General features: G+C 44.3%; 1 protein-coding gene across 3 annotated transcripts in view; it reads left to right on the top strand.

Moving 5' to 3' along the window:
• CTNNA1 (catenin alpha 1) overlaps positions 1-23,067 on the top strand; it is a 123,427-nt gene that overhangs the window by 74,514 nt on the left and 25,846 nt on the right. For all 3 annotated transcript variants that reach the window (XM_080626818.1, XM_080626817.1, XM_080626819.1), the window contains one exon: positions 13,717-13,809. In XM_080626818.1, coding sequence (XP_080482944.1) covers positions 13,717-13,809 — 93 coding nt within the window. The remainder of the gene's footprint in view (positions 1-13,716; positions 13,810-23,067) is intronic.

Below are 23,067 nucleotides of genomic sequence, written 5' to 3'. Positions count from 1 at the left end.
AGAAATGCTGCTGAGTGACTCAAGACATCAAATGTGACAAAACAGCTGTGGTGCAGAATGGAGCTGTGTTGTGTATCAGGCTGTGATTGACAGGCTCCTCTGATTTAGATGTAGAAGAGAACGTATCCTTTAATGCAAAGCGATGGGAAGAAATGCACACCAAGAGACTTGCTCTGTGCTGGGTAACTTGGAACATCCTCATCTGAAATAGTGAGAGGTTTAACACCTTGGATTCAATACCCCTTTGGCCTGTGACCTGGAGGAGCCAGTGCTGCTTCCCTGGGGGAACCAGCCACTGGGATGGACTGTGACATATAGATCTAGTTTATTTTTCATACTGAGCTGTTGCAGGTGTTGGCTGGGCAGGATGGGTGGCAGTGCTGATTCTGCCCTGGGTTAGCACAGGTTGTTCTTGCTCCTGCAGTGCAGAGGTGTTTACAGGCCCTCCAAGTGGCTGTAAAGTGATGCAAGCACTTGATTTAGGTAATTTTACTGTGAAACATTCCCATCTTGGCAGCAGAGCACTGTCTGCTTTGTGCTTCCTGAAGTCCAGGCAGCCAAATTTGGCCGAAAGTGCAATAACCACAGAAATCTGACTTGCATCCTGGGTCTGGATCTTCTGGAGAAACCATACCAAAGCCATGTCCCAAAGGTCTTCCATCTTATTTCTTCCTGACATAATAAAATACTAACCCCCTTCTCCTGCCTTTTGAAAACAGGGTAGTGGGAAAATAGTAAAGTGAGACTTGACTCAGTTCAGTAATCTGTTTAAAAGACGGCTTTCAAAATTGCTCTCTACTAACAGTGTAGTTAATGGAAGGTGTCCCTGCCTGGGGCAGGGGTTGGAACTGGATGAGTTTTAAGGGCCCTTCCAACCCAAACCAGTCTGGGATTCTGTGATTCTATGAATCTTATTTTAGCATATTGAGAAGCCAATTCAAATGCAGCACACAAGAATGTCAGATGAGGCAGCATTTCGGGAACCAGTGTAAGAAAAAGTTCAGTTCACTCGTGAACTCTGAAAGTCTTCCTAAATTACGGATTTAAAGTACTTCCTTGCATTCCAATGGATTTTACCATAGCTTTCCAACCTGTAACATTGCTCCTGAGCAAAGTGAGCTTCACAGTGGCCTTCTTCCGTTAATGTTCCTCCCTAGAAGCAACCAGGCTCTCCTGCAGCTTGATGCTCATTTCTATTGATGTCACTTAGCCCCACATGGGCTTTTTGTTCGTCCCAGTCTTTGATGTGTGCTTGTGCACCAGTTCCCTTTGTACCAGTCCTGCGTGACACTCCTGGCTGTTCTCTGAACAGGGAAGTGCAAAAGCCATCAATGTTAAGAAGCTTTTGCTCCATTATTGAATGCTTTAGAAAAGTAAAAATTAGGTTGCCAGTTTGTCACAGGTTTATACTGGGTAGTTTTAATGGAAAAGTTTTTCAGACCTGGAGAAATGAGGTAGCTCAGAAGCAGGTAAGGACAGAGTCCAGGTTAAAAATCGGCAAGTAGCTGTTTGCTTGCTGGGGAATCTTTTGGAAAAGAAGAGTTTGTAATTCCTTAAACCCGGTATAGAATCTGATCTGGCTCTGGAACCCAGCAGCCCTGGCTCCAGTGTTTCTCTCAAATGTCATTGAAGTCTGTTTCTCATAGAAACTTTGCTCAGATCAGGGAGGTGAAGCCTCTCAGTGATGCTTCATAAGCATCCATTTATTTTTTTTTCCCAGTTGCTTTAATTTCTCTGAAAAGACTGCTCTGTGCCTTTTTTTATGCACTGGGCTGAGTCTTGCATATGGAGGGATGATTTTCTCATTTTCAGTGAAAACCCATGAACAGATGCAGACTGCAAATTTATTTGCTCGGAAAGAATCACATTTGGGCGCTTGCAGCTCCATAAGCTATCTGTAGCCTCTCGCACTGACATTTTCCCCTTCTGTTGCCCTGCCTGTCTAGCCTGATGTCCTAGAGTAATTCTTCAGACCTCAGTCTAAAAATACCACTCTCCAAAAGCCCTGGGCCTTGCACGCTCACAATGATTGTACTGCGATTTCTCCTGACTTGCCCATGCTTGCAGCCTGTATATTCTTCAGAGAGCCTTAGCAGGTTTTTGTATGTGAGAGGCTTTTAAAAAATCTGAAGTGGGTAAAGCAAAGCTTGGATTTAAAATAAAAGCCAGCTTTTGGGCACGAGGCACAGAGAGGGGTTTGAAAAACAGAGGCTTGCCTGTCCTCCCTTCATGAGAGAACTTAACTGGGGCATAGCTAGTTACCTTTGCGATAAAGGGATGCACTTAGTGTTTGTGCATCTGAGACATGGATTGAAAATGAAGCATAGAATGGAAATATCCATCAGATCCAGCAATAAATCTGGTCTCACAAGATTATCCTTTGTGTCTGTTGGCCACCTGATTTCTGAAGGTTTTATAAACTTTTAGACAAAGTTTATATAAGCAGCATCTTCAGAGGTGGGAGTGGATTGGCTTGGCTCATTCTGTAAGTATTCTTTCTTCGTGCTTGCCAGCAAAGGTGTGTATCAGTGCTAAAAGGCAGGGATGATACATCTTGGAAGAAGAAGTGCAGGCATGCATAGATCTTGACACCCAAATCAGATATTGACTTGGAACTGAACTTTCAGTTTATTTATCTCTCAAAACTCATCATTTTCCAGGTGAGGGTCATTATCAGTTGGCAAAGTAGTGTCTGAGCACCTGGTTTTCCTGTTCAGTAAGCTGATGTACAGGGGAGAAAATCTGCAAACTCAAGTTTGTCTTTTACTGCATAGAATCATAAAATCCCAGCCTGGTTTGGGTTGAAAGGGACCTTAAAGCTCATCCAGTTCCAACCCCTGCCACGGGCAGGGACACCTTCCACTAGAGCAGCTTGCTCCAAGCCCCTGTGTCCAACCTGGCCTTGAACACTGCCAGGGATGGGGCAGCCACAGCTTCTCTGGGCACCCTGTGCCAGCGCCTCAGCACCCTCACAGGGAAGAGCTTCTGCCTAAGAGCTCATCTCAGTCTCCCCTCTGGCAGGTTAAAGCCATTCCCCTTGGCCTGTCCCTCCAGGCCCTTGTCCAAAGCCCCTCTCCAGGTTTCCTGTAGCCCCTTTAGGCACTGGAGCTGCTTTCAGGTCTCCCCTTCAGGAGCCTTCTCTTGTCCAGGCTGCCCCAGCCCAGCTCTCTCAGCCTGGCTCCAGAGCAGAGCTGCTCCAGCCCTTGCAGCATCTCCATGGCCTCCTCTGGCCTCGCTCCAGCAGCTCCACGTCCCTCTTGTGCTGCTGCCCCAGAGCTGGATCAGGGCTGCAGGGGGGTCTCCCCAGAGCGCAGCAGAGGGGCAGGATCCCCTCCCTGAGCTGCTGCTCACGCTCTGGGGGTGCAGCCCAGCACACGGGGGGGTTCTGGGCTCAAGCACACACTGAAGCTGGGTCATGGGGAGCTTCTCATTCACCAACACCCCCAAGAGTAGAAATTTGCTTTTCTGTTTAAGGTAATTGTGTATTACAGGGGAAATGTGCTTGTGCTGTGGTTTGGAGAAGCAGGGTTAGTCCAGCTCGAGACTTATTTCCCATTTTAAGATGGACAGCAAAGCATCTCTTCCAAAAGCACGTTTTCTGTAATTTGTCTATAAATAACCTTGACAGCAATTTAAAACAAACATCCTCAGTAAATGGCCGATATAGCTCTAATGTGACCTCTGAAGTCTGACAGTCTTCAAGTACTGATGTGCTTTACTTGTAAGTTCATTTAATTAGTCAACTAATTCATACGTAAATTAAATGCCACTTGTAGAACATGCTTCTCTTACATTCATAATCAGCAAAGTTGAAAAGCCTCAGCAGAAGAAAAGTTCTTCCATTTTCCAGCAAAACTGGATGTCCAAAAGTAATGCATTGTACATAAGGAACTAGGTAATCTCTAAGTTCTCTTCCAGCTAAAACCATTCTAAATGTAAAGGGAACATTTTAATAGGATAACTTTTGTTCTTGTAAGGTTATTTTTTGAAGCCAATCCAGTTTTCATTGTAAGCAGACATGGAATAAGCAAGGTAATCAGTAATCTGACAGTGAAACTGATAAACAGAGAGATGAAGTGATTGGAGCTGAGTTTCAACGCTCACATACCTGGACAGCAGCTGGGGTGTTTGGAGACATTGTGTCTGAAAATCATCCCTGTTAGCAACTGCTACGTGGAGGAGAGGCATTTCTACCATACCCCTTCCATAGGAACAGTCTTTATATTGGGTGATTGTTGAGAGTGTGGGGCTTGGTCTTTAAACACTTGAGCCAAGGGAGATGTGAAGGGTGTAGAAGCTGGAGGTGAATGAGGTTAGGGTTGGAAAGCTATGTTGATGTCCTTTTACCCCCCTATACACAACCCTGAATTTACTGTGTTCATTTTTCCTTTGGAAACAGATAGAAGCACCTGGGGAAGGGGAAATCTGTAAAAGAGCATAGAGAAGCTGTGGCTGCCCCACGCCTGGCAGTGTTCAAGGCCAGGTTGGACGGGGCTTGGAGCAGCCTGCTCCAAGGTGGAAGGTGTCCCTACCCATGGCAGGGGGTTGGAGGTGACAGAGCTTTAAGGTCTGTTCCAACCCAAACCAGGCTGGGATTCTGTGAAGTATAAGCACAGCCGAGCATAGGTTTTGTTGACATGACGTGTTCAGAGGGAGGTAAAAAGCAATAGAGTCCTGGCCCATTTTGTTGTCCAGATACTTGAGTCTGAATTCAGACAGTATTTTTAAGTAGCTTTTTGAGTACAGCTTTCATAGATGCGGCATAAATGTTTTAGTTCTTGATATATAACTAAAAGCCTCAATATATGTCTGGATTTTCATCATCTTAGTCATTAGTAATATTGGAATATTAGTCATGTAGTGTCATTGAGGAGTTGCCTGAAGTCTGTGCGGAGCTCATTCCTTTAATATTTTGCTGCCTTCTTCAAGAGCATGATGTACTTATAATTACTGTTAAAATTGCCATGAACAGTTGTCTGAATCACCAAAACCTGGTTTAAACAGCTAATAATAGGCACCAAGTTGGAATCCTTTATTAAGATCATAATGCAGTATGCTCTGAGTGATAAGCAAAATCCGATGGGAAAGAATTATGACTTCATAGAATCCCAGCCTGGTTTGGGTTGGAAGAGACCTCAAAGCTCCTCCAGTTCCAACCCCTGCCATGGGCAGGGACACCTTCCACTAGAGCAGGTTGCTCCAAGCCCCTGTGTCCAACCTGGCCTTGAACACTGCCAGGGATGGGGCAGCCACAGCTCCTCTGGGCACCCTGGGCCAGCGCCTCAGCACCCTCACAGGGAAGAGCTTCTGCCTAAGAGCTCATCTCAGTCTCCCCTCGGGCAGGTTAAAGCCATTCCCCTTGGCCTGTCCCTACAGGCCCTTGTCCAAAGCCCCTCTCCAGGTTTCCTGCAGCCCCTTTAGGCACTGGCGCTGCTCTAAGGTCTCCCCATAAGGAGCCTTCTCTTCTCCAGGCTGAACCAGCCCAGCTCTCTCAGTGTGTCTTCATTTCCACTTTGATAAACATAAATGCTGTTTTGCATAAGATAATTCTTCTAGGCACTGCCCAGATATCACTGCTGGGAACACTTTATTTGAAAGAAAAATGTTTTTGTTGCTAAGAAGCATCTAAGATGAGGATTCACTTTCAAAGGTTTAGCTTTTAAGATCAGATCTACGTTACATACCAGCAGTGTGATTTTTGTCATGGTAGCTCAGATTGACTCGTGTAACTAATGTGTTCTGTGCTTATAACAACATTTTATGGCTTTTGCTTGTTTGTCTGAGGAAGGAATAGTTCCTGTGCCAATAGTTACATCTGCTGCTACAGCTGCATCTATGAGGGGCACGGTGCCCACGTAGCACACTGGAATTCCTTTACCAGCTCTGCTGTCTGTCAGGCCTATAGAAAGCATAATCTACCAGTCTGGAAATAAAAGTATTCCTGTGCTGCTAGCAGTTTTACTACCGTAGGTGTGTTTTATGCTATAGATGTATTAGTTCCTTTCAAGCACCTCTTCCCCCTCTTTGATTGAAAAACTCTCCTGTTGGCAACAGAGAGAAGTGCTTTTCATTTTGCACTTATTGCTAAGTAAATGGAGGCCGGTTTGATTTGTCGCAATGCACAAACTCTGGCTTTGCCCAACTGTGTGAAAACAGTTTACAAACCTCATTTATGAAACCCGGACAACACGTAGGAGTGCACTCTGTTGGAGAAAGACATTTACTCCAGGTATGGAAGGAGCTTGCCAGTGCTGGACAGCTGTATGTAGACTGGCACTAAGTAGCTGGAGACAGCTTATTTAGGTTGAGAGCCAAATGCAAAGCTGTATCCCCTCACTAGAGTTTCAGACACACACATACAACTTGAAAGGTGTAAGTTTTGAGATTTGATCCCAAAACAAAGGTGGTTGCCCATCAAAATATTGAGCAATTGCCTCAATTTAGAGGGAGCAGAAAATACACAGTATCCTGTCTGTGATCCTGTCCTCTTGCAATCAGTTGCCAGCCTGTTCAGATATAAACCTCTGAAGCCCCCATTGCACATTGTCTAAAACTTTCGGCTTAAAAACATTTTGCTCGCTAGTTTTGGTCCATCCAGCTGTAATTTCCCTTCCATGTGTTTATAACCGGACTTGAAATTAAAATTGCTCTAATCTTGTGTGTGAGGCTGCAGAGCTCAGGAAATGGCAGTTACCTCAATTTTAGGCCATCATTCCCCTCAGTACTTTGGAGTTTTTCTGTGTGGGGCTTGTTTTATTAAAGACTCTTACTATTTTAAGTTAATATGTTGGGATTTTGTTAATGCTTGCAGGGTACCTTCTGTGGAGCCGCAACCACTTGCAACTACTTAGGTCACATAAAATCACAGAGTAGTTGACAGCACAACCCCCAGTAACTTGCTTCAGAGTCCCTATGGACTTGAACCGAAGTCCTCCTGCCATCCCTCCATGCATTAAAGCAGCAAATCTGTTTTGTGTGATTCATAATTAGCTTTGCCTCTGCAAAACTAATGTCTTTATCGGAGATTATTGCCATAATGCAGACTTTTCCCTCATGTGCTGCCTTTTAGAATTGGATGTTAAAATGCTCACATTTGTCTTGAATACTGAGTGTAGTGTACAGGTGAATTAATAAATGTATGGGCTTATTGAATAATAAAAGCCTTGTTTTAAAGACAGATGGAAATTGCATAATTGACTCATCTCTTCGGAGAGCCCTCAGTTGCTGCTCAGTTTTGCCAGAGCAGTTGTTTCTGCAGATGAATTAATTTCATGGGCTTTGGCCATCACCAAGTGAATCTGGACTCTTGTCTTAATATAGGGAAGGAAGAAAGCAGATGTGCTGTATTTGAATTCTGCAAGAGTATCAGATCCACTTTTCTTTAGCAGCTCCTCAAGAGGAACATGTTGAATGGCTGCCTCTCCATTTTGCTTATTTATTTATTTTTTTAAAACGGGTGATTTAAAGCTTGTTTCAAAGGGGGAATTTGCATTCCCAGGGACATTGCAAAATGAAAAGCAAAAATAGAACAAGGAGCTGAAGTTTTGAAGTTTAATCAGAAATCAGACCGCCAGGAACACCTTTGAAAGGCTGTGTTTGAAATTCCCCAAGTAGCTGTGTATAAATGGGGGTAAGGTTTTGTTCTTTTTGTAGAGGGATTTGTGAGCGTCAGTTCTGAGAGGATACCGGTTAATGTAAAACCAAGAAGTTTTTCTGGCGTAAGAGAGTCTGAAAACTCTTCCTTCAATGCTGTTTTCACCGGTGCGGTTTGAAATGAGAGCAGTCAGGCTCTGAGAACTCAATTAGTGTATGTTTGTCTCCTACATAGTGATATATAATCCTTATTTATAACAGTGCTCTGACAGAGGCAGCTCTGGCAGCTTTGAATTACGCAACAATAAACACATTACAGAGCCTTCTCTGGGTCGCACCATTCAGGGTTGGGTGATTGCATCCAGGAGCCATTTAGGAGGCCTTTTTGTACTTGACTTCCTAAAGAAGCTGTCCTAAAAACACAACCTGTGAACAAGGAGGAAAAACTTGGCGTTGCTTCTCTGAAGTGAATCCAGGTGCACGAAGCAAAGACTAATGCAAACTTCCAGTGTCAGCCTTTGAAATCCTGGAAAAAGATTTAATGTGTTAGAAATTGCAGTTCCCTTTTTTAATTCTTCCATTTTTTCCTCTTATGGAAAAAGCAATTTGTCAATCCTCCAACAAACTGTTCCAGGTAAAGTAACCCCTTTACCTAAGCTGGGGTGTCAGTGCAAAGAGACATGTTAACAAGTACAAAGCTGTAGCAGCATTTCTCAGTTATTTGCAACAGTGTCATTCCAGAAGCTTAATGATGACCTCCAACCCATGTTGTTAGGCCACTGCAGGCTTTCCATTGCTGGAGGACGTGGCTCCTTAGGCGTTATCTGCATGAATTTCAAGTTTAGAAAGAAATCAAAAATGCATTTCAGGTGAAAAAGGTGAAACCTGCCTATTGTCGAAGAAGGCAGTTGTCTACAAGAGCTGCCAGCCACGAGCATGAGCTAACAAATTGTCACTGAGGGAGGAAAAAAGCTGCTGTAGAAATGTCAAGTTTTTTCCTGATTTAAAATCAGTAATTTCTGAAGAATCAAAATAACTAGAATTTGAGATGGAATTGCTCTGTGACAGATGGTGCAGTATTTTATTATATTGGAATTATAGCTTCCTGCTAATAATATATTCCTGACTGACCTTTGTACTGAGATATGATGCCTGCCTCTAGAAGGAACCAGTTTCTATACCTTTGGAGGAGGCATTACGTTAAGAGTCATTTAGGTTGTAAAAGACCTTTAAGATTGAGTCCAGCCATGAACTCAGCACCTCCAAGGCCACCACTAAACTATGTCCTTAAGCACCACATCTGCTCACCTTTTAAATCCCTCCAGGAATGGTGACTCCATGACTCCATCACTTCCCTGGGCGGCTTGTTCCAATGCTTGACAACCCTTTTGGTGGAAACGTTTTCCCTAATAGCCAATCTAAACCTCTCCAGGTTTTTTGTCAGTCTCCTTTAGGCACCTGGAGTTGCTGTGTAGTGAATGAGATGCAGGAGTAGTCATCAAGACTTAGAAACTTTAAAATAATAACAGAGGAATTAGTGACATGAATGGGGTCTTTTTTACACAAGAACTCTTGATTTTATTTGGCTGGGGTATTCTAGCAACCTGCAAGACAGTAAACTGGTAAAGCTTCAGTGGTTTAGTGTGCACATTCATGCTGCAGGAGGATGTCTTGCTCTCCTGCCCTCAGACTTCTTGTTGAAACATCATCACTGCCTACCTGAAAAAGCAATGCTGGATAATAATCTGAGGGCTGTACCTGGGTGGGAAGGTTTCTCTTCACGTCTTTAACCAGGCTTCCCTAAGAAGTGGGTCTGATCTGCATCCCAGGCCTTCTGCTCCCCTCAGAAGAGGTTTTCCTATGATATTGACCCATCTCTTTTTCTTTATGGAAGCAGTTTTGACATAGGGCATAGGCCAACTTAACCTTGGTGCCATCTGCGAGCTGGGTGAACCATCACTCTCGTGATTGTTCGGTTCTACTTGTTACACGAGGACACCTCTCACCCTTCTGGGTGAACTGCCATGCCAGGCCCTGTTTGCCCACCCTGGTCATGGTGCTTCCCAAAGGCTTCTTTTATACATGGGAGTGCTTGGCCACCGTTGCTCCTGGCCCTGCCAGTGGCTGTTGTGTGAGCTGCAGGCTCCAGCTGGCTTTCTTGGCTTCCTATGAGGATCCCTGGTTTGGGAAGACCCCTCCATACACCCCACGGGAGTGCTCCATGTGGGTCATGCTGGTACCGGAGCCACTGACATCATGTCATCTTCAATTACTCTGATGTCTTAGTTAACGTCAATCACATTTGAGTTTCAAAACCCCACTTTCCAGGTGAGTTTGTCCAGCTTTGGAGTTTTCCTTGGCGCTGGTTCGTTAGGTCAGTTTGTAGAACAGGTTGTGCCTGTGCACTTCTCACTGACACTCAGTGCATTTGCCGCTGGGGGTGAATTTAAGCTCGTTCATCTGAACATTGGCAGCTGCTTTGGGTTCATCCTGTCATTTGGGATACGGGAAGCCATTTCTGGGATATGGCTGTACGCCCTCAAGAACTAAGAGAGCCTTGATACCACAGCAAAAAATGCTTCTAAATTGCTGCAAGAGGTCTGTGGGCCGTGTCAGTCTGGTTCCTCTGGTCTGTCTTCATTCCCAGTGTATTTTCAACCTTTTCAAGACATTGCTTGTTATGGCTGATTACGTTATGCGTGACTTTTTTTGTCTCCTTTGATGCCTGTGCTAGTAGTGCTTATGTAAAGGGGCTTGAATGGTAAGAATGAACAAATGCAGCAGGAATTCAATTGCTGTTTTGCTCTCGAGCACAAGTGGTGTTCTTTCTCAATCAAGTCTGACCACTTACTATGTCTGTTGTTGGAGACCTGGAGAAACTACTTCATTTACATTTGATTTAAGGGGAATTTTTGTTCGCTTGAGGTACTCTATTTTATTTGGAGGGTTTAGAAATGTGTGATTTCCATGTGCTTTGCGTGCTTTATAACGGATGTGGCTGTAGCTGATCTTCACGTCAGCTTCAAAACCTTATGTATTATGTGTACCTGTCAAATTAGTGGCCAGGAGTACCCTATCCTCTCTACAGACAGGGAGCTTGAAGCTGTTTGTCAGCTATCACCCAGGAGTTAATGATGATGGGTTCTTTATCATGCATTTAATAGTGAATTTCTTACTCATAGAACCATCCACCTTAGCTGGTGCATGCAGTTTTAGAATCCATGCTGTAGGGCACCTGATAATTAATGGCAATTTGGAATACCTCATTGTAATGCCATTTACAACTTGATTAATTAGTTGACATAGCCCTTCTTACATTTCCCATCTGAAGAGGTTTGTGAGTGTTTTCCAGTAGCTCAGCAGAGCCTTCCCATGGGCACAGTAAACGCGTTGCGGTGAATTTACAGCCGTGTCTGCAGCACTCTGAAGTCATCTCTGCTGCTCCCAGAGCCCTGCTTTGCTCTGATGTTCAGCACACAGTTTGCCGGGAAGTTTGCGTGCTAATCTGGCAGGGCAGCTAATCCCCCAAAGCGAATAGCTTTCTTTTGGACAAGCATGCTGAAATGAAGTGTTGAGCTTTGGAGATGCAGCAGTAGGATGGGAGGTAGCGGCCAACAGTTGGGTTGTCTTAAACTGCCAAAGACCCTCAGTCAGGGAAGCACACACGCTTCTTTCATGAGGGTTGGCAGCCCCAGTCGGGCAGTTTCTAAAGGAGAATTGCCATTAGTGGGGTATTGAGAAGAAAAATGACAGTTCAAAAATGACTGTGCAAAAAAGCGAAATTTCATTGTGCCGCGGTGGGGACACTCCATTATAAACTTCTTTGCCTCTCTGTATTCAGACAGAGCGGGGTTTCTCTGCGCTTGATTCATCACACTTGGCTTGAGAGAGAGCACAACATCTCCAGATCTCGGAGAGGCTGATTTTGTGGTGCTTCAATGTCGCTTTTATTCAGCCCCTACTCAATAGAGCTTTGTGTTCTCCTCGCTCCTAGAGATTGTAACTGCTGCTGCGGGGGTAGAAATGACGTGGAAATATGGACCATAAAAAATACTGGCAAATGGGTGTTTCCCAAAAATATGACCTGTGCTTAAAACAACAGGAAAGTCTTTATTTGACTTTTAAATCATGACATCTTACTGTCTTTTGATTTTTTGAGCCTTTAAACAAAAGGATAATGTACTATAGCTCACTGTGAACTAGAGATTTAAGACATGGCAGATCTACAGGGGAAAAAAAGTCTTTGTGCAGAGTAAGATCCCTTTCTACTGGGGCTCTCTAGAGAGCACAGCTGTTTGGTGGTGTGCTGCGGAGAGGAGCTGAGCTGGAGCCGGCAGCAGACGTGGCGACAGGAGGGAGAAGAAAGCCTTGGCTATAAGGGGGTGTGAGCTGCACCGCCCAGCCCTACACTCAGGGCTTGCTGCGACTCCACCTCTTAGTGTGTAGGTCTTGTCCACAAAGTCTGGTGGAAAAGAAAGTTGAGGAGTAGGACTCAATATTCCTGAAAGTGGCAGAGATTTCTGTGTTGTTGATGCTGCATAGTCTTTCTTTCAACTTCAGTTTGCTTGCATCCAAATATATGCTGTTGCATCTGTTTACTCGGTTGTTCAGTGCTGAAAACATACCTCTCTTCTTGACAGTACACTGGCTTCATCCTTTGTAACTGGATTTGGAACCAGAGGGAGAAAGAGACTGTGTGCTCTGCAATGGGAGTTTGCTTTTTGGTCCCCAGACTGATAGTGGAATTGATGAAAACTGCTGTTCAAGTATATTGGCATGTGGTTGATGGTTTGTGGGACAGTAATGTATTCTGTGTGGGAACCTCATTATAAGGGAATGGCTTTGGAGGGGGAAAAGCATCTGATGTAGCTGCAGATACTACTTCAGAATGACTTGGATATGAATGCAGAGGGTAGTTTAATTAAAGGGAGAATGGAATTTCCCCAGCTTATAGAGAAAAGTATATATGGAGAAATCTGGTTCACTGGTGTTAACTGAGAGTCTGCTGGCTTGTGATGATGCTTCTACAGCATTTACTGAGGAGGGTTGCAGGTTGCTCTCTCTGAAAGGACAGTACTCAGCGTTCATCTCGGTTCACTTTGTGCTATTTTTACAGCTTTCTGTGTTCAAATGGCTCAGAATAACATGCTTGTCATTCACCTGTCAACTAGGAAATGTAACTTACTTCAGACTTCCTTCCCCTGAGAGTAGCTCTGATAGGAGGAATACCTTCAATTACCAAAAAATTCTGTGCTGTCCCCTTCGTCTGTGCTCTTAAGGCAGGTGTTTATGGAAGGCCATCTCTGTTCAAGATGACCTAGTTAAGGATGCTGCTGTGCAGCAGGTCAAGGTTTTCGAGTGAAGTTTTTAGCACCACAAGATGTTATTCTTATTCTGAAGACTTGTAGATGGATCTTCACGATCGCCTGTACCAGGAAATGGTTTTATTCGATGAATCACAGCATAAATGGCTTTCTAGAGGGACCCTTGCCTGATGCAGCAGTCTCTGCTAGATAAGAAGTACCTCAAGCATTCAAATACCCATATCCTGCTGCAGAGATTTGCTCTGTGCAGCACCAGCAAAACAGCTTGAGTTTTGCGACACCACCACGCTTCCATAGGCCAATTGCTTGGTGCGCCTCCGAGTGCTTTTGGGATGACACACAGTAGGATATAGAAACATTCCAAGGAAAAGGGAGCATCCCTGTGCCTACAGACATAAGAATATTTAATCCTCAGATTCATGGGACCTGGATTGAGTTTTTTTAATTGTGTGGTTGCTGCTGTCTCACTCGGGTGGAATGGGCTGTGTAACTATCACTTGAGGTGCTGCAGTTGCTCTTGTACAATTTATTGGAGAGAACTTGACCATTGGTAACAAGGATCTCTTTGTCCTGTTTGAATGACTATGATTTTATGATCGGATGTGTTATGATTTCATGGCTAGAGAAGGAACAGATGTCATTAGCACTTTCCAAATTGGTTAGAACTGAATGAGTGTGGATGCTTTGTATTTCATGATGAGTTACTGATCGCTGTTGGAGACAAGTAAAAAGTTTCCTACCAAGGGAATAAACCCCAATTCTAACAGTTGTGTTTTGTTTTCTCCCACCTCTAACACAGGTTGCCAACTTGGCCTGTTCCATCTCGAACAATGAAGAAGGTGTGAAACTGGTTCGCATGTCAGCCAGCCAGCTTGAAGCCCTGTGTCCTCAGGTAATGAAGAGCATAAGAACTGAAGACATACCCTGATAAGTTGGGCACTGGGCCTGCTTAGTACATGTTTTGATCTCTTTGTGGCTCTGTGGATTTGCTGCAGAACTTGACTTTTTCCTTAATATGTAGAATCCTAGAGTGGTTTGGGTTGGAAGAAACCTTAAAGCTCATCTATGATGATATGATATGATGATCTGTGATACCATTCTATGATGTAGTTCCAACCTGCTGCCACAGGCAGGGACACCTTCCACTAGAGCAGCTTGCTCCAAGGCCAACCTGGCCTTGAACACTGCCAGGGATGGGGCAGCCACAGCTTCTCTGGGCACCCTGGGCCAGCGCCTCAGCACCCTCACAGGGAAGAGCTTCTGCCTAAGAGCTCATCTCAGTCTCCCCTCTGGCAGGTTAAAGCCATTCGCCTTGGCCTGTTCCTACAGGCCCTTGTCCAAAGTCCCTCTCCAGGTTTCTTGTCAGTCTCCTTTAGGCACCTGGAGCTGCTATGTAGCGAGTGAGATGCAGGGGTAGTAGATTCAAGACTTAGAAACTTTAAAATACGTAACAGTAATTAGTGATATGAATGGGGTCTTTTTTACACAAGAACTCTGATTTCATTTGGCTGGGGTATTCTAGCAGCCTGCAAGACAGTAAACCAGTAAAGCTTCAGTGGTTTAGGGTGCACTTTCATGCTGCAGGAGGATGTCTTGTGAAGACGCTACCACTGCTCCTGTGCAGGCTGTAAGATGAATTATAGATATATTATTTTTTGCCTGAGTAGAATATAAATATGCCACAAAAAAAATCTTCTCAATAGAGTAGGAAGCTGGGTATGTGTGAAGAGCTCAAACCTGACTGAGACTACCTTTTAATTAGTAACTTCTTAATGGAAACAAGGAAATTGAGTTTATGTAAGCATTAGACTATCCTCTTGCATTTTGACAGCCCTGATGTTTTAAATGTCAACAACTAGATACTTGGCTGAACCCCTGAAGACTACAGTGCACTTTCAGTTCTTGTAATTTGCATTTTTTAAAGCAACAGGAAATTCAGATCTAAGCCACAGAAATAAGCTGGGTTTGGTAACAAGGAGCTAATGGAAAGTACATACTCAGAAAAACTGGTTGAATGGCATTTTAGGAAAATAAGGTGAATTGTCTCAGGATTATTTGGAATTTGTTCAGGTTTTCCTGTATATGTTGGGAAAACTAGTCAAAAGGAAGAGAGGAATGTTCACTGGTATCTGCCTCAGCAGGAAGGGAGTTCTGAGGGAATAGGTGAACACAGTGTGAAGAACAGATCTGGTTTACGTTTTCTTTTACTTGTAAGTCAGTGCTATTCAGTAGCACTACTCACCTATTCAATAGGTAAAGATAGGCACCCAAACATAAAACATTCAATACCATCTAGGATGCCTTGGGTAGACTTCTGTGGTTCCCACTCCTGCCCATGCCTTGGCTGGCTGTGCAGGTCTTTGCTTCCCACCCCTGGGGCAAGTGGTGTCTATGGCTTGTTAAAACCAAAGGTCAATTTTTACAGTTGGAGCAAAGCATGTGGAAGAAAAAGCTTTTAAAAATGCATCTTATCTCGTGTAAGGGCTTGCTTTTCCTAACGTAACTAAATAGCCTGGATATAATGATTTCTTTTGGTTATCTTCAGGAATATGGGTGTTTGCTGCATGTTATTCCAAACAAATGCTGATGCTTTTGAAAATAAGCATCTTAAGAAAGTTAGGTTTTCTTTGAATTTCAATGCTTCTGGTAGTTGTCCAAGTCTGTGGGGGTGTTTTTCCCTCCCTATTGCTGAAGTTGTGTGTATTTCCTACTCTTCTTGCTTTGCTTTTCCAACAACTGCCTATTTATTTAAACCCACTCCTTTAAAAAACAAACAGCGTGATAGTCGACATGAAATAATGAACAAACTCTATTCAGCAGTCACCAAGATCTAGTCACATCTGCTGAAGTGCAATTTTTAACCTCTGACTTCAGGGATTATGAATAATACAGTTAACACACATTGGAAGCTTTGAGTATCTATAAATGGACGAGGGCTATAACTGATGGGTTGTGGCTTTACAAAGGTCACATATCTGAGCTTCCAAGCTGCAGTTCAGATGCACTGCACAGTCTTGCCTTAATTTCAGGGTCGTCACCAAGAGATTAGTAAATGACACTATAGATGTTCATAGCCCTTGAAAGAGGGCTTTTATATTACATTACATGTTCTCTGGTTGATTCTTTAATGCCCCAAGAGTATTTAAATATGTTGTGAATCCTGAGAGATAATTAGGGGCACTTGTCTGAACTGTTTTACAAATGGCATCTGGGTTTCTTCCTAACAATACAGGATAAGCGACTCAGCATGCTGTCATCCTCAACCGCGATACTGACTGTTCCCAAACTTGGGTTACTCTGTACAATCTCTAAATGCTTCCAGATAGGAAACATAGTGGGATTTTGTTTTCCTTTTCAGACAATTATCTGTCTATTTTGCAGTTTATTCCTGATGAGATTCAACAGCTGCTTCCTGAATCCTTTTAGGTGCCTGTGCTGAATAACCATGTGAATTAGGCATGAAATAGAGATTAAACCCAACATTATATGCTTTGGGGTTTTTTTGGCTTAAATTGGTATTTTTCCAGGAAGATGCTGGATTCAGAATGAGTCAAGTCAATCAGTAATTACAATAGTCTCTGAAACTCAAGTGACTATATCAATACCACACAGAAATGCGATGTATGAAATTTAATTCAAGGTATTGCTGTGGTTGAAAGGATGAAACTGAAATTTAATGCACTTGAGTCCCTCTTAAATAGCTTAGCTGAGTAGAGGCCAGTCTGGGAGTGGGAAACTCCTGGCTAAAGAATGATTTCTGCAGAAATGAAGCTGTTGAGTTAATTATAAAAGCTGTATTTCAAGGCAGTTACTCAGTCCCTGGTTGTAACTTGCCTTTTTGAGCCAGCAGCGGGAGTAAGGAACAGGCAGCGCTTCAAATGGGTTGGGGAAGGCTTGGTTTAAACAAGAAGCCAGTCATTGCCAGTATCATCTTCACACACTCTCAGGTTTAAAATCTAACCCTTCAAGGAAAAAGATGTGGAAAACTTTTTATCTGGGAAGTCTGTACAAAAGCAAGGAGTTACATTTGGGTAGTGTGGCCATTACTGTAAATTGGCTCTTCCTCAAGAGCAGCATCATCCTTCCTGTTTGTGAGTTCCCAGACACTTAACACAGAAATTAAGACTTAATATAATATTTCAAGCTCCCCTTTCGATCATGCAGAAAGAACTGTTAGGAAGAGCTGTGCTTGCTCTGTAGTAGCCAGCTGGGTGACTTGTGTTAGTCTGGGTTTACAGAGGAGGAATAAGGTGGCATTAGAGCTGTCACTGGTGCTTTTCATGAAGCCCTGACTTGCAACCCTGTCTGAATTGGAGTAGTGTGAGGTGTCCCTGCCCATGGCAGGGGATTGGAACTGGATGAGTTTAATTAAGGTCCTTTCCAACCCAAACCATTCTCTGATTCTATGAATTCTTTGAAGACATGCATTGCTGAATGTCTGTGTATCAGAGTGAACCAACTTCGTCCAGCATCTCATAGGAGTTACCTGCAGCCCTGCAGCTTCATGCCTTGTTAGGTGGTGTGGAAACAGGCCAGTCTGTGGTGGGTTAAGATGAAGGACAAAAGCCCTCCATCACTCTGGTTAAATGTTTAAAACAAAAAATGCTTAGATGTCTTTCATAATGGAAGTGGAAAAGTACTGCTGTGAAATGCTTGGAACAGTTGCCTGTGGTTCCATTTGCCTAGCAGAGCGCTGGGGGAAGTTTTCTTTGCCTCCTTGCTAAACACAGAGCTTGCCAATGGTAAATTAGCAAAAGATTTTGTTTATCTCCACTTGAAAACCTGGATCCTCGCTTGTAACTGCGAGTTCTGCTTCCAAGAAATACTTGCTTTGGGAGCCTGCAAAAGCTGTTTTGTAACAGCATTTTGCATTAAAGATGTCTGGGAGCTTAACCATAGGAGTGTGTCTGATCATACAAGCTGTAGGTGTTTAGAAAGCAACAGTGAAAATGCCCCAGTACAGGTCTTGAAAGGAAAGAGTATTGCTCCAGCCTTTTGATGTGACAGTCTGCTGTCACTTGCAGCTGCTTTAACCAGTGATACGTTGACTTGTGTGTTCCTTAAAGCCTCCATGAAGTTCATCTACAGACTTTTAACCACACTGCAGGCAGGCTGAGAGTTCTAGAAAATACCGTTGGATTAGAATTTCCATCAGGTTGGGTGTTTGCTTCTGCCAGTAAATGCTGGAGCCCGTTGCCCTCGAGAATGAGCATCTTCTGGGAAGTGGGCTTCAGAAGCAGGTAGATGTGCACTTCCCTGGTGTGGATACACAGGACCTGTTCTCCCATCCGTGAAGCAGGGTAACCTTGAGCCAGTGCTGGTTGCCTTTCTTCTCCACCCAAATAGCTCATCCTCCTTAGAAACGTCTTGAGGGCACCAGGCAACATCTCTGCCTGTCCTTTCCCTGCTCCCTCTATATCAACCTTAGCACAAACAGCATGTTTGGCATAGCTCAGCGGCCCCTGCACAGTCAAGTGAGTGTTGCCCATTAAACAGACTCCAGATAATTCTTGGATTAAATTACATTTTTAAAATATAAAAATAAATTGACTCTTCTCATATTAACATCTTATATTAATAATTGCTGTTCCACATCCTTGCATTCCAATTTTGAAATGCTTGAAAAGCAATTTGCTGCTTATAGATTTCTGATGAGGCAGATGGTTACATATGCTGATCACACCTACTGACACAGACAGACAGAATACCACAGCAGAAGGAATCCCATGTAGAGGTTCCATATAGCACAAAGCCTTTTGTTTAGAAGTTGCAGCATGCTAGAGAAACAAAACCTCCAGTCAACCTCCTCAAGTCAACCAGACTCAAACGTGACTGTCAGGCTTGCTCTCCAGCTTGAGTCCCCAATTACTGCCAGTTCCCTGGTGGCTTCTGGAGAAGGAGATAATCTCATTTCTCTTGCAGTGAAGACTTCACACTGAACAGTTTTCCCCTTTTTTCTTCTCTTTGAACGGCTGTCAGATTTTTTGAATGCACTAACTAGCAGATCTGTCTCCAGACTGTTTAATTACAGGTGCTTGAAGCATTTTATTGGCATTGGGTAGAAATACATTAAAAACTTAACACTTGGACTGTAGTTTTATATCATAAAATCCCAGCCTGGTTTGGGTTGGAAGGGAGCTTAAAGCTCATCCAGTTCCAACCCCTGCCACGGGCAGGGACACCTTCCACTAGAGCAGCTTGCTCCAAGCCCCTGTGTCCAACCTGGCCTTGAACACTGCCAGGGATGGGGCAGCCACAGCTTCTCTGGGCACCCTGTGCCAGCGCCTCAGCACCCTCACAGGGAAGAGCTTCTGCCTAAGAGCTCATCTCAGTCTCCCCTCTGGCAGGTTAAAGCCATTCCCCTTGGCCTGTCCCTACAGGCCCTTGTCCAAAGCCCCTCTCCAGGTTTCTTGCCAGTCCCCTTTAGGTATTGGAAGACTGTTACAAGGTCTCCCCTTAAGGAGCCTTCTCTAGGCTGGACAAGCCCGTCATGCAGGCTTGCTGTGAAGAGCCAGCACAGGAGTGGGCATCCAAGAAACTGTATTAGAAACTTGGGCACTTACAGATGCATGAAAAGAAGCAAAGATAGGAGAAAGGGATTCAATTCTGTAGAAGGAGGTGTGTTAGTGCATAAGGACCCAACGTTTTCATCACAGGCACAGTGTGATCTGTGGAGTGCAGTAGCAGAACAGCTTCTAGGAAAGACATAGAGTCCTTGAAACCCCCAAAGCTTCAGCACTTGAAGTCAGTGAAATGCAAAGTGAAGCAGCACAAACAGACACCAAAACAAATGGCACCAAAATTCTTGCAGCTTTTATATTGACTGGGACTACAGTATCAGTCCTCAGCTACAAGTAAAAATGCTTTTTCCATAGACGGGGAGGTGATAATTATCTAGTCACAATAAGCAAACAATAAATACATTGACACTAATATATGCTAAACTGGAAAAGGTCATTTTATTTCAATAGAATGTGTATCTGTGGGTTATTGTAGCACTGTAACAAGAAGCATAAATATCTCTGCAGAGATACCTGTGCATAGTTTGCAGGAAAGTGCTCAAAGTACTGTTCATACATTGAAACAAAGTATGGGAAATGAAAGCAAATTCTGCATTCTTCATTTGGTGCATCAGCCTCCATACACTTACTTGCTGGTCGCTGCCATTATAGCTAGGGAAAATGTAAAACAGTCTTCTGTATGCTTTGCTTCCAGGCATTCAGCTCATCAGAGTGCGCAGAGTGCTTTTTGCTGTATTGAGCTACACAGAGGGTTAGCACCAAGTAGAGATGGGGATGCAGACCTGGGGTTGGATGTAACTGGGAATGACTTAAATGTTCTGCTTGTGAAACTTTTTTTCTACTCAGAGCAAAAATGCAATTATGAGCAGGAAAGGGGACATGACTAGGGTGAATGCTGGAGGTAACTTTGACATCTGGCATATGTAAAATTAAATCATAAGCAGCTTCTTACAAACTACCAGTAGGCAAGCTATGCTTTCTTCAATACAGAAACACAGGGGTGTTACAGTCCAGCCTGGGCAAGGGGATGGTCCTGGCTGGGCTCAGCTGCTGTGGCAGCTTTGGGGGTGAGGTCATGAAGTCATTTGTTGACCATTTAGAAAGCTGTGATTAGGGAATCATGCTTTTGCTTCTACCTTACCACTAGCCATCTATACCACAGGAGAGAATGAGGGGCGCTGCATGGTCATAAAATCCTAGAACGCTTTGAGGTGGAAGGAGCCTTAAAGATCATCTAGTTCCAAGCCACATCTTATCACTAGGCCCTTGTCCCAAGCCCCTCTCCAGGTTTCCTGCAGCCCCTTTAGGCACTGGAGCTGCTCTAAGGTCTCCCCTTCAGGAGCCTTCTCTTCTCCAGGCTGACCCAGCCCAGCTCTCTCAGCCTGGCTCCAGAGCAGAGCTGCTCCAGCCCTCACAGCATCTCTGTGACCTCCTCTGCACTCGCTCCAACAGCTCCACGTCCCTCTTGTGCTGCTGCCCCAGAGCTGGATCAGAACTGCAGGGGGGGTCTGCCCAGAGCACAGCAGAGGGGCAGGATCCCCTCCCTCAACTGCTGCTCAAGCTCTGGGGGTGCAGTACTAGTTTTGGCAGGTTGAAGGAGCGCATTCTTTCACTTAGCCTCGTACTGAGGTTGCTCACAATGGCAAACCTGAGATCACTGCTTCTGCCTTTGCTCTTAGATCTTCTTCTCGAGGCAAACTTGATCCTGCAGTGTGCTTGGATCCCCATCTGAAAGGCTGAGTCAAAACCCAAGAAGCTCATAGCCGTTGAAATGGAGAGTTGTGTGGCTTACAGACACTGTGTGCACTGAGACTATCTGAAGGCACAAGAGCTAGGAATTGCAGTGCAACATAAATTGGTGGTAGTTTTCTTCTCCCAAGTAATGTTCGTCCTTCAGCCATGCCAGCCAAGTGTTCAAAACCATTGTTTGTAGAACCAGCACCAGGTGTTTGACCTTTCTCCTAGCCTCTGTCAGTTCTTAGATGGGGTGCTATAAAGGTGAGCCTGGAAACCATCCTAAATTAAGCCTGAAAACATGAATTCTGGGTGACCCAGTGGCTTGAATTTACCCCCAAGTATAGCTGAGGTTACCGTGTTTTCTGTCCTGGAGTAGTGTATTTTTTAAGAGGGCTTTTGAAGTCACTTTTTGTTGTTCTGCAAAGGTATAAATACATGAATTCAGTCTGCCATCTTTAGTTTCAATAGAGAAAATGGAACAGAATTAAATAATAATAATTAAAATGAAACCCCCACCAAGCAGTTTCTGCCCATGAAAGACAGGAGAAGAGGATTTGAGACATCCATTGCAGGTCTTTTGAACTCATAAGTCTCTCCCATCTCAGGGCCTGTGTTGCCAAGTCCTGGCTGCTGGGGCAGGAAGCTGGGAGGTGGAGGTGAGCTGCTCCAAGTAACTCCCTGGTGGGACCACCTTGTTGAGCACTGGGCTGTCTGAGTTGAACATTGCAATTGCTACATGAAACAAAGCACTGATAAAAATAGTGTGCTTTCTTGCCATGCTTCATTTCCTTCTGGATAGTCTCAAAATGTCCCTGTTTGATTCTTTTCTTTGTACAACTTCAGTGAGTCACTGTGATCACAGTGCTCTGGCAGCATCTTGAGAAGCTCTGAAATGCAGAATATTTCCTTGAAAGTACCAAATGTTTTTACATGGAATTGGCTACATTGCAGGTAGTCTGGACTTGTTCTTCCTATTATTTGACATATATGTATCTCCTTCCTGTAAATTACTCATATTAATTGCTTAAGATTTCATGTTTTTTGGAAAAGCAATAGTGTACTTTAATCAGTCCCTTCCCCCTACCCAAAGTGGGAGGTCATTTTAGTCCCCTTTAGGCACTGGAGCTGCTCTAAGGTCTCCCCTTCAGGAGCCTTCTCTTCTCCAGGCTGACCCAGCCCAGCTCTCTCAGCCTGGCTCCAGATCAGAGCTGCTCCAGCCCTCGCAGCATCTCCGTGGCCTCCTCTGGCCTTGCTCCAACAGCTCCACGTCCCTCTTGTGCTGCTGCCCCAGAGCTGGATCAGGACTGCAGGGGGGGTCTCCCCAGAGCACAGCAGAGATCCAGCATCCCTCATCCCTGTCCTTTTCCCTTGTCTATCTAAGCATCTGCCTGAAGATGCACTCCTCACTCTTTAGTGAGTACAAGGCATCGTATGTGAGTGTATTTACTCAAACAGATAATTTGGAGGGTTTTGTCAGTAATCCCTGGGACATTCCTTCAAGGAGACGTGTGAGACATGTCTGGGATAACTCACCCATGTAAATACTGAGCTGTACATGGAGTGAAGGGTTTTAGCACCCCTGCTAAACCTGAATATTGTGATCACTTTGCACATGGAGATAGAGTATGTGCTACAATAAAGGACTGTGGAGCTGAACCTGCTGTCTTGGATTTCCTCCTGAGCACACATGTTCCTGTATGGGTTTCTTGAGCTAGGTTAGTCTTTTGCTCTGCAGTGACACTTGATAGCCTTTGATTTCCCCACCAGGTTGTCGTCATCTCTAGTGCTGCTGGGTGCTTTCCAAATGCCAAACATGTCTGTGTGTAAGGGAGATCTTACACTCTTGCTTTGCTTGGCTATTTCGTAAGAATACATTTGCCTTGGCCGTGCAT

The sequence above is a fragment of the Psittacula echo genome, assembly GCF_963264785.1.
Source record: "Psittacula echo genome assembly, chromosome: 11".
Classification (NCBI taxonomy): domain Eukaryota; kingdom Metazoa; phylum Chordata; class Aves; order Psittaciformes; family Psittacidae; genus Psittacula; species Psittacula echo.
This window is presented reverse-complemented; position numbering and strand designations above follow the sequence as displayed.